The sequence below is a fragment of the Phyllostomus hastatus genome, unplaced genomic scaffold (genome assembly GCF_019186645.2).
Source record: "Phyllostomus hastatus isolate PE091 unplaced genomic scaffold, TTU_PhHast_1.1 phas_contig_10, whole genome shotgun sequence".
NCBI lineage: Eukaryota > Metazoa > Chordata > Mammalia > Chiroptera > Phyllostomidae > Phyllostomus > Phyllostomus hastatus.
In genome coordinates, this window is record NW_025333499.1 from 653,361 (window position 1) to 665,578 (window position 12,218).

Sequence of the window (12,218 nt, forward strand, 5' to 3'; positions counted from 1 at the left end):
AGGTTCTTTGAGTCCATGGTGTTATACAAAATTTTTAGTTAAATACAAACATTAAAATTCTAGGGTATTTCACATAAAAATCTTGACATTCTGCTTTTCTTTACAATTTGGGAAATTTGGTAATTCTTATTTGGAGTTGAATACAGTCCTCCTCCAGATGGGGCAGGTGCTCCCCAACCACAGTTTGATGTAATCTCCACCAGTTCTGCTTTACGTATTTTTAAAATGTGCACCTTTCTTCAAATGTGAAAAAATGTATGTTATAGGCTGGTGGATGGTGCTGAGCTCCAAATGCTTGGTTTAATTTCATTTAGTCTAATCTGCCTTTGAGTTTTTCAATACTCAAAACCTGTGGAGCTCTGATGACCATCAGAAGACACTAGGCTCAGTGTATTCATAGGTTTGTTTTAGAAAAGCTACTTTAGAGTATAAACAAGACATAGGAATAAAAGCCATGAATGGGACTTGTACCCATGAATATAAATGGTTAGGCTTTGGTTGGAGACTTTCTTCTCTTCCTATCTCTCAGAGACTGTGTCTCTGTGCATGCAAGTATGTGTGTGTGTGTGTGTTGTTGGGGGTGGGGTGAAGTTGTGCAGACCTGTATGGATTCTGCGGTGGGCTTTCAGGTGAGAGCTTTTGGTGTATACTTTGCTGCATCCTGCAAAGTCACATTGGTGAATCCGTCTTCTCTTCAAGTCAAGGGACTCTTCTCCCTGCATTTGAGTCATTGCTGCTGATCTGAGAAAATGAGAAAGGAAGGGAGGGAGGGAAGGAGGGAGAGAGAGAGAAATAGGGCCAAAGATTTATTTTAAAGTAAAGACTAAATAAATGGACATACATACAGTGGGGCCACCTCATACATACATTTAATTCTCTAACACTAGGTCTTTAAACGAAGAAATAATTGAAAGAGTACAAATATTTCCCTCAACTAGCCCATTCTGCTCAGTTAGTGCAGGTTCCAGGAGGTGGCAATGTTTCTTTGGGTAGTTTCTGTTCCCAAATAGTGTGAGCATTTCACTCTAATAAGTTTCATTCTTGTGTTTAAAGAAATGTATTTTTCCCAGTCAGGGTACACACCTGAGTTGCAGGCCATGACCCCCAGCAACCGCACATTGATGTTTCTCTCTCTCTCTCTCTCCCTCCCTTCCCTCTCTAAAAATAAATAAATAAAATCTTTAAAAAAAAAGAAATGTATTTTTCATACAACATGGTTGCTAAAAAATACAATTAAAATAATTTAAAAATAAAATTGCAGAGACAAATATCAAAAAATAAAACACAAGCCAACTATTAGTTTCAACATTGGAAGACAAGGCTGCTTTAAATTTACAGAAAAAAAAACAGTACACAACTATACTTTACAGGGAATTTGAAGATTTTCAATGGTGAAACTGATTATCTGTAATTAGAATATAACTCTGCCATAATATGCCTGTCTATGTACATGTATGCACACAAACTCATACCTTTGCTAGGAAACCAGTTTTCCTGCATTGTTGTCCTTAAATTCTTACTATTGTATCTGAGAATTTCTTCCACTTGTACCACAGACATACACATACATACATAGAAACGGACTTGAAGACAAAAGTACTCACTCTTGCTGTAGTCCCTGTAAGGCCAAGGATCCACTCTCATTTGCACTTTCTTCACTATCACTTGGGATTTCCAGTGGAGACATGGAGGTGGGGTCAACTTTCACTGAAAGCAAAGAAAAGGAGAAATATGGGCTACAAATATATGTGCCTGTGTTATCATTTTTCAGGATTCCCACTTTGGGGCACAATGAGAAGTAGCAGAAATAAAAATAAAGAAAAGGCAAAGATGAAAGAAGTGTATTTGTATAAAAGGAAGAGAAGAAGAGGAAGTATTTAGCATAGGTAGAAACACAAATTCCTTTGAGGGAAAGATAGAGATAGTAAAGAGCATTTTTTGTACCACTAGAATAAGCTTCTCTAAGATAGTGAGTGAGATAGGATAGTGTGTTTCTCTAGGATAGGATCTGGTTATGATTCAACTCTGTATCTCTAGCCTCCAGAATGGGGTATACCTGACCAGGTTAAATGTGTGTTGTTGAACCAAGCTCTCTGAATAGTTTCCTGGCTATCCTAACATAAATGACTAGTTTCACCCCAGAGGTAAGAACACATCCTTTAGCTTTTGTGCTCCTAAATGAAAACAGGCCAATGAGATGAAACACATATCTGGTACCTAGTAGGTATTTGATACATGTTATATCCTTACTTTCTCCCTATGTTGGGAGAAGCCTTCAAATATCTCTTATTATCAATTAGTTACATTTATGACACCTAACAAAACTCAATCCTGTGGTCAGTAGTCTCTTGAAGATCTAATGAAAGTTTCAAGACATCTATGTAGAAGAAACTTGAGGGTAGTAATAAGGTTGAGTGGGAAGGACCTGGCTAGTGCAGTCACCTCCATACATTGAATGCGCATCATTCACTAAAAAAATTTTTAAGCATGCATCTCAATATATGTATGTCTGCATGTGTGTATATGATATAGATGTACTAGTGTATTAAAATTTTTATACATTATAAAAATAAACATGTAAGGTGCAAGAAACTACAAATATGAATTTTGATACTTTCTTCTTAAGCTCCAGTTGTTTTGTGTGCCTCCCTCACCCAAGGAGTAAGCATACCATTTTGAAGACCACTGGGCTAATTGTCTTAGCTTAGTTTGAAACTATGTAAAACACTTTTAAAGTTTATCGTTTATTTAGAGTGGCTCTGGTGGACTGATAGTTAATGTCCCCCATAATGGGGGAATTCAAAGCATCTTCTCTTGGTGCTACTACTGTCTTGATATCAGTAAAACCTCACACAGGGAATTTTATTTTCCCATTTCTTTTTCTGTTTGGCTCTCTCTCTACCTATACAGGAATTGATAACCATATTTTAACCTCCTCAAGAGATCTCAAAAACAAGATTTTTATGAATACTTATCATTACCAAAATTAACCACTAGTCAATGATGATATTTTCATTCAAAAGAGCAGAATCTCAGCAACTTGATAGTTAGTATGTTGCTTTCCAGTGTCATATATTTGGTGATGGAATGATCACAAGGTATTGAATTTCAAAGGTCAAAAACTCTTAGGAAGTTTATATATATAAACATGATAAATCACTCCAGCCCCCTCCTTTCTGAGATCTATCAGACTGTTCCATGTGTACATGCCTCTAGTCTTATTTTATCCATCAGTTTATTTGTTCATTAGATTCCATATATAAGTGAGATCACATGGCATTTCTCTTTCAGGTATCTCTCTCTCTCTCTCCATACACACACACACACGTATGTATACATATATACATATGTATACATATGTACATATGTGTGTATAAGGAGAGAAAGAGAGATATCTGAAAGAGAAATGTATACACACACACACACGTATCTCCATATATATACATATACATATTCTGAAATCTGGTTCCAAGTCATTTCCACCCCCATCTCTCTCCCTCCTTTGGTCATTGTAGTCATGCTAAACCTTTTTCAGCTCCTCATTGACATGAATTTTAGTCCTCAAACCATCCTAATTTCTCTCCTCTAATTATACTCCAATTTCTCAACATCCTTCCTAAGGTTTAACATCCAAAACTGATTGGAATGCTACAGATACGGTGAAACGAAATATCTTGAAACACTTCAAGAAGCCATATATTTTTCTTTGATCATTCCCAATTACAAACTAGAGGACATAGTTCCATCTGGGAGATGAGTGCTTGGGGGATAGTGGTAAAGGGAGACTTACTTTATAACTTTCTGAATGCTGACCTTATCTAAAAAATTAAAAAGGAAAGATCAAGCATATGAACTCCTGCCTGGACACATTTTCAAGCTTGTTCATCAAATTATTTGTTGCAAGACAACTACTATCTACCATTGTGTTAGGTTCTCTGGATATGCACAAAGAGAAATAAGATACAGTCTTGTCCTTGAGGAATTTACAATTCGATTAGGAAGAATGCCCATATACTTGTGATACAGGTGAGTAAAAAAGTAAACTGGAGGGTGATAGATGCTAAATGAAGAGTGACACAGGGGAAATGACAATATTTCAAAGACTTTTACCTGCAGGGAAGAAAAAAGGTACATTGTTAGGAAAGGCAGGACCTAAGTTTGGCTAAGTATATTAGGCTAGAAGCATTCTCAACTTGTCCACCAAAGTATTCTAATGGCATAGAAGAATAAGAGAATAAAAGCACTTTCCTTGAAAATCCCAAGCCTCAGTAAGCTTAATAACATTTTTGAAGTTGTGTTTTATCTTAAAATGTAATTCAAATTTTACATTTTTCTCTTTAATGAAAACATATTTTTAAAATATACAATATTTGAAATTACTTACTCTCAAATAACATATAAATTCCAGGAAGATACATAGTATTTTACTCAAGGATATACAGACCACAGTTTGAGAAGCATGTGCTAAACAAAAGAGTGCCACTGTACATTCTTAAACATTGAAAAGACATGATAAATCTCTTCCAGTCCTTCCTAGCCCTCTCCTCTCTGAGATCTATCAGACTGTTCCATATATACATGACTCTGGTCCATTTTGTTCACCAGTTTATTTGTTCATTAGATTCCACATATAAGTGAGATCATATAGTATTTGTCTTTCTCTGACTGGATTATTTCGCTTAGCATAATAGTCTCCAGGTTCATCCATGCTTTTGCAAACAATTGTGGGGAAGGCTGGGGGGAGCTGGGTGGAGGAGGATAAAGGGGAGAAAATGGGGGACATCTGTAATAGTGTCAAAAATAAAAAAAATAAATGAACAAGCAAAACAGAAACAGAAAAAAGAAAAGACATAATAAAAAATAGTGTTTATGAAAGATTATGCTTGAAGTTGTGTGCAAGAATAATTGAAGGGGGTGAAAAGAGATAGGAGACAGGACAACTCAAAAAGGGAAAAGATGAATGAAGGTGAAGCCCAGGAAAGGGCCACAATGATGCTCACCTGATCCAGCATTTTTGCCATCTCCTCCAATGAGTGGGACTGTAATGGCTGCAGGGCTCCCATCTGCAGGCAAAGTAGTAGTATACACCATAGGCAGAGACTGCACCACTACTGGGATGGTTTTCAGGCCACCCATTTTGTTTGGCAGACTGACTGAGGGAATGGTGTGAATCACATGCAAAATCTGCTGGCCACAGGTGCCCTGAGAGGAAGCCAGAATGGAGCCTGGAGTCAGAACGGTAGGGATGTTTGCTAAAGTGCCTGTGTCAGATGTCGAAGTGGACACTACAGGAGTCTGAGGAGCAGGCTGTGGCTTGGGAGGACGTACTGGAGCTTGCAGCATGCTGGCAGGCTGGAGAGGAGCCTTGGGTTTGTGAAAGGAGAGGTCTACTGGTTCCACCTGGGGCATGTTGAAATCATTAGCCAGAAGTTCTTCTGGGGGCTCAATCTTGATGTCATTAAACAGTGCTGGGTTCTCCATGGGGTTGGCAGCCAGAATTGGTAGAGATGTCATGTTACCTCGGTCTGCTGTCTTTGGGGGATCTCTGATCTGAACAGAGCCAGTGACCTAAAATAAATTAATAAACAAATGAGAGATGCAAAAACAGTCAGTGCTAGTGCCCTGAACAAGAGACATATAAGCAATGAAAGGAAGAAATCTCCACTCTCTTCTCATGGACAGAATATATACGGAGTTGAAACAAATGAGGCAGGAGTACACTAAAGAGGGAAAAGGAAGAAAAACTTTACTGAGCATCAGAACTAAACAATATATCAGAAAACTGGTATAAATTGTTTTGTTTGATCTTTGCAATACTTCTGCAAGATTAATTCAAGTCAAAACTTCCTATGTATCCACTATGAATACTGTGCTAAGCCCAGTGAGGACACACATGAATAAGGTATAGCCACAAAGTGCATACTAATATACTAACTATAATAATATAATTATGTGAGTAGTCTATAAATCATAACATAATAAGTGATGCAGCAGACATACAAAAGAGGTGTTTTAGAATAATAAAACTGGATGATTTATTCTGTCTAGGATCACAGAAGACTTCAAGAAGGAACTGAATTTTAGATTGGTCTAAGAGAATTGATGGGAGGTCTCTAGGCAGAGAATGGGTAAGAAAGACATTCTGTCTGCAGAGACTTAACAACACACAATATGCTTAGGAAATATTGATGCAGTACAGTCAGCTGTATTTTTAAATCACTTTATTGTTATTTTATTACAGTTGTTCAGTTTTTCTGCATTTGCCCTCCTCCACCCATCCCACCTCCCCACTCCTACAGTCAATTCTCACACTGTTGTCTATGTCCATGGGTCATTCATACATATTCTTTGTCTAGTCCCTTCCCCTTCTTTCCAACACTGTCCCCACAGCAAATATAAGGATTATAAGAAAATACTATGGACAATTATATGCCAACAAATTAACAATCGGGAAGAAATGGATAAATTCCTAGGAACTTCACCAGTCTGCATTCCCACCAACAATGGACTAGGGTTACCTTTTCTCCATAACCTTGCCAACACTCGTTTGTTGATTTGTTTATGATAGCCATTCTGACCAGTGTAAAATGGTATCTCATTGTGGTTTTAATTAGCATCTCTCTGATGGCTAGTGATGCTGACCATCCTTTAATATGTCTCTGGGCCCTCTGTATGTCCTCCTTGGAGAAGTGTCTGTTCAGGTCTTTTGCCCATTTTTTAAATTGGATTGTTTGTCTTCCTGGAGTGCAGTCACTCACATGACTCCACTCACACATTTTGCAGATCAAACCCTTGTCTGAGGTATCATTGGCAAGTATATTTTGCCATATGGTTGGTTCCATTTTCATTCTGCTGATGTTTTCTTTAGCCATGCAGGAGTTTGGTTTTTTGTTTTTGTTTTTGTTTTTTTTGATGCAGCTCCACTTGTTTATCCTTTTGTTTATGTCCCTTGCTCTAGGGGACATATCGGTGAAAATATTGCTGCATGGCATAGCTGAGATTTTCCTGACTGTGTTCTCCTCTAGGACTTTTATGGTGTTGTGACTTATATTTACCTCTTTTATCCATCTTGAGTTTATTTTTGTGTATGATGTAAGTTGGTGGTCGAGTTTCATTTATTTTTGCATGAGGATGTCCAGATCTCCCAACACCATTTGTTGAAGAGCCTATTTTTACTCCATTTTATGCCTCTGCCCCATGTCAAATATTAATTGACCATAGAGACATGGGCTTATTTCTAAGCTCTCTATTCTATTCCATTGATCTATGTGGCTGTTCTTATACCAGTACCAGACTATTATGATTACAGTAGCCTTGTAATATAGTGTGACGTCAGGCATTGTGACCCCTCCTACTTCGTTATTGTTTCTCAAAATTCCTGATGCTATTCAGGGTCATTTATGGTTCCATATAAATTTTTGAAATGTTTCTTCTGTATCTGTGGAATATGTCTTTGGTATTTTAATAGGGATTGCATTGAATCTAGGAATTGTTCTGGGTAGTATAGACATTTTGATGATGTTAATTCTTCTAATCCATGAACGTGGTACATGCTTCCATTTGTTTGTGTCTTCCTTAATTTCTTTCTTGAGTGCTGTGTAGTTTTCTGAGTACAAGTCTTTTACCTCCTTGGTTAGGTTTATTCCTAGTTATTTTTCTTGTTGCTATAGGAAATGGGATTTTTTCCTGATTTCTGTTTCTGATATTTCATTGTTGATGTACAAAAATGCCTTCGATTTCTGAATATTGATTTTGATATTGTTTTAATTTTCTTAAATTTGAGACATGTTTTGTAGCCTGTCCTGTATGTTATTCCCAGTGCACTTAAAAATAATGTGTGTACAGTTTCAGAATGAAACATTAAAAAATTACATATTCCATGCATCTTGTCCAATGTGTGATATAAGATCATTGTTTCATTGTTGATTTTCTATATGGATGATCTATCCATTGAGGTCAATGGAGTGTTAAAGCCCTCTACTATTATTACAATGCTTTCACCCCCCTCTTTATATCTGTCAATATATGCTTAAAATATTTAGTTGCTTCTACATCAGGTACATAGATGTTTACAAGAGTTATATCCTCTTGTTGTATTGATCCCTTTATCATTATATGATGCCCTTCTTTGTCTATTGTTATAGCCTTTACTTTGAAGTCTATTTTGTCTGACAGAAGTATTGCTTCCCCAGACTTGTTTTCATTTTCTTTTGAATGAAATATATCTTTCCATCCCTTTACCTGTAAAGAAGCACAAAGAGGACAAACACATGGAGACACAGAGAAGAAAGTGATGTGAAGGTACAGGCAGATATTGGGGTTCTCATGCCACAAGTCAAAGAACAACCACATCCACCAGTAGTTGGGAGGGAAGGAACAGATTCAATCCCCAGTTTATGGCATTAACACCTTGATTTTTGGACTTCTCCTCTAGAACTGTAAGATAATAGATTTCAGTTGTTTTAAGCTACTCAAATTGTAGTAATTTGTTGCAGTAGCCCTAGGAAAATAATACCACACATCAAACCCTAATTCTCCAGATTGCTTAAGACAAAATAATATAGGTATTTTTTATTTTTATGTGAGCTAATTTTTTAAAAGTAGATAAGTAATATTTTAAAAGTAGATAACTAATAGTAGATAAAAAGTAGGCAAAAATTGTGAAAGTGATACTTAACTAATTAAAGTTTGGGAAACATAGAATACCACTGTGTGAAAAGAAGAAATATTTACATGAAACAGTTGACAATTAGAGAACATGTAATAAGCAGAGCCACATGAGTGACTGATACAGATAATTAAGCATTACAGGAGCTCATGTGTACTAGAGATTAGTGAGAGTTGGTGCTATAAGTGAAAATTTTATGGAAGAAAGGAAATTGGAATTTGGACTCTAAGGAAAGTGTGAGATTTGGTAAATTAGACAGACTGATTGAAGCACATGTCAGGCAAAAAGAACAGCATGGGAAAAGGTATCACTAAGAACCTTTTAGAAATGAATGACCCAAGTATTTAATATTATAGAGATATTGTTAATTTCTTGGTTGTAATAGTGTTGGTATAGTTATGTAGGAGAAAGTCATTGGTTGTAGGTAATGCATGCTGAATTATTTAGGGGTGAATTTCTCAATGCAAATTACTTTTAAAAGTAAGGAATGAAAGAGAGAAGGGGAAAGAGAGAATGAGACTGTAAAAATATACATCAAAATATATATTAAGAATAATACATTGGAAGAGGGAGGGCATATGTATTAAAACATGAACCCTAAAGCTGCTCATACACTTGGTCCCAAAAACTGTACTTTCAGGAAATAATCAGAAAATAGGAACAAAGGGCAGAGGACAACCAAGTGCTCATTCACTGTATGGTATGGTGATGTAAGAATTCAAAGAAGGGGGAGCAGCATATGTGTACTAAGCTAGAGAGCCATCCAACACTCCAACCTCATGATGTAAACAAATCACATGTACCAAACCAGGAAGTAGAATGTTATCAGCATTGTATTGCTATAGAATACAAGCTATGGGTCTTTGTCCCCTGGGGTATGGCGAGTGTTCTGTGGCCATGGACCACAAGCACCTATGTTTTACTAAAACCAAAGTATCTTGGAAATGGCAAGAAACAAAAACAATTGTTTTCATCTACTATCCAGAATTTCTACATGTTGAACCAATTTCAAAGTGTTTCAAATTCTGGAACCTTAGTAAATGTAAACAACACATCAAAAAACATTTTGGAACTGTATACAGGTATATAGAAATTTAAAAATAAGGTAGCTATGCATACTTGACAACATTTCACTGAGTATTTTTACTTTTTACGTACATTTTATTGATTATGCTATTACAGTTGTTCCATTTTTCTCCCCTTTATTCCCCTCCATCCTGCACCCCCTCCCAGCAGCATTCTCCCCACTCCTTAGTTCATGTCCATGGGTTGTACATATGAGTTCTTTGGCTTCTCCATTTCCTATACCATTCTTAACCTCTCCCTGTCTATTTTGTACCTACCATTTATGCTTCTTAGTCCCTGTACATTTTCCCCCATTCTCCCCTACCCCACTGATAACTCTCCATGTGATCTCCATTTTTGTGATTCTGTTCCTATCTAATTGTTTGCTTATTTTGTTTGTTTTTTTTAGGTTAAGTTGTTGATATTTGTGAGTTTGTAGTCATTTTACTGTTCATATTTTTGATCAGCTTCTTTTTCTTAGATAAGGCCCTTTAACATTTCATATAATAAGGGCTTAGTGATGATGAACTCCTTTAACTTGACCTTATCTGAGAAGCACTTTATCTGCCCTCCCATTCTAAATGATAGCTTTGCTGGATAGAGTAATCTTGGATGTAGAACTTTGCCTCTCGTAACTTTGAATACTTCTTTCCAGCCCCTTCTTGCCCGCAAGGTTTCTTTTGAGGAATCAGCTGATAGTCTTATGGGAACTCCTTTGTAGGTAACTGTCTTCTTTTGTCTTGCTGCTTTTTCAGATTCTCTCCTTATCTTTTTTCCTGGGTAATGTAATTATGATATGCCTTGCAGTGTGCTTCCTTGTGTTCAACTCTCTGGGGACTCTCTGAGCTTCCTGGACTTCCTGGATGTCTATTTCCTTTGCCAGATTGGGGAAGTTCTCCATTATTTTTTTCAAATAAGTTTTCAATTTCTTGCTGTTCCTCTTCTCCTTCTGGCACCCCTGTGATTTGGATGTTTGAACATTTAAAGTTGTCCTGAGAAGCCCTGCCTGGGTAGCTCAGTTGCTTAGACCATTGTTCCAATATGCCAAGGTTGCAGGTTCGATCCCCAGTCAGGGCACATAAGAGAATCAATCAATGAATGTCTCTCTCTTCCTTCCTCTCTCCTCTAAAATTAATAAATAAATAATTTAAAAAATAATAAATAAATAAAGTTGTCCTGGAAGTTCGTAAGCCTCTCCTCATTTTTTTTAATTCTTGTTTCTTTATTCTGTTCCCATTGAATGTTTATTTCTTCCTTCTGTTCTAAATAATTGATTTGAGTTCCAGTTTCGTTCCCTTCACTGTTGGTTTCCTGTACACTTTTCTTCATTTCACTTTACATTGCTTTCACTTTTTCTTCTATTTTGCAACCATACTCAACCATTTCTTTCAGTATCATGATTACTAGTGTTTTGAATTCTGCATCTGATAGGTTAGCTATCTCTTCATTGCTTAGTTGTTTTTCTATAGTTGTAATCTGTTTTCTCATTTGGGCCATATTTATTTGTCTCAGCACACCTGTTACATTCTAAGGGGTATTCACCAGGGTGGGGCAACTAAGATTGCTGTGTTGTGATGCTGTATGTGGAGGAGGGGTCAGAAAGGAAACAATGTGACTTGGTGGACTCTCTGCAGGCATTCAGTCACTTTCCCTGCTACCTATAAGCAATATGGACCCTTCTAGTGCTGGTTCCCAGGTGGGTGGACTTGTACATGTTCTAGGACCTCATGGGCATCTCCCACAAACTCCCCTATGAGACTGGGAGTTTCTCCCACCTTCACAACCCCACAGGATTTTACAGCCAGAGGCTTTGAGGCTTTCTTTTTCCATGCTGGAACCCTGGGTTGCTCGGTCTATATTGCTCTCCAGTTGTTTATCTTGGTTTATCCACATGCAAATGTGGGACTTCCAGCCGCTGCCTCAGTCGCCATCAACGATCCTTTCATTGGCCTCAACGATATGATCTACATATTCCAGTATGATTCTACTCTTGGCAAATTCAAAGACACAGTCAAGGCTGAGAATGGGAAGCTTGTCATCAATAGAACATCCATCTCCAAATTCCAGGAGCAAGACCCCACCAAGAGCAAATGAGGTGATGCTATTGCTGACTGTTGTGGTGTTTTTATTGCCTTGGAGAAGGCTGGGGCTCACTTGAAGGGTGGAGCCAGCAGGGTCATCATTTATGACCCTTCTGTGGATGCCCCCATGTTTGTGATGGGTGTGAACCATTACAAGTATGACAACTCCATGAAGATTGTCAGCAATGCCTCTTGCACCACCAACTGCTTGACCCCCACCCCCCCAGCCAAGGTCATCCATGACAACTTTGGCATCGTGGAGGGATTCATGACCACAGTCCACGCCATCACTGCCACCCAGAACACCATCCCTGCTTCTACTGGCACTGCCAAAGCTGTGGGTCAGGTCATCCTTGAGCTGCATGGGAAGCTCACTGGCATGGCCTTCCATGTCCCCACCCCCA

At 37.7% G+C, this 12,218-nt stretch overlaps 1 protein-coding gene across 1 annotated transcript in view; it reads right to left on the reverse strand.

The window, feature by feature from the left end:
• Positions 1–12,218, reverse strand: part of KLF8 (Kruppel like factor 8) — a 104,937-nt gene that overhangs the window by 20,360 nt on the left and 72,359 nt on the right. The window contains exons 3-5 of the mRNA XM_045833237.1: positions 5,001–5,568; positions 1,605–1,707; positions 602–741 (exon numbers count right to left, since the gene is read on the reverse strand). Coding sequence (XP_045689193.1) covers positions 602–741; positions 1,605–1,707; positions 5,001–5,568 — 811 coding nt within the window. The remainder of the gene's footprint in view (positions 1–601; positions 742–1,604; positions 1,708–5,000; positions 5,569–12,218) is intronic.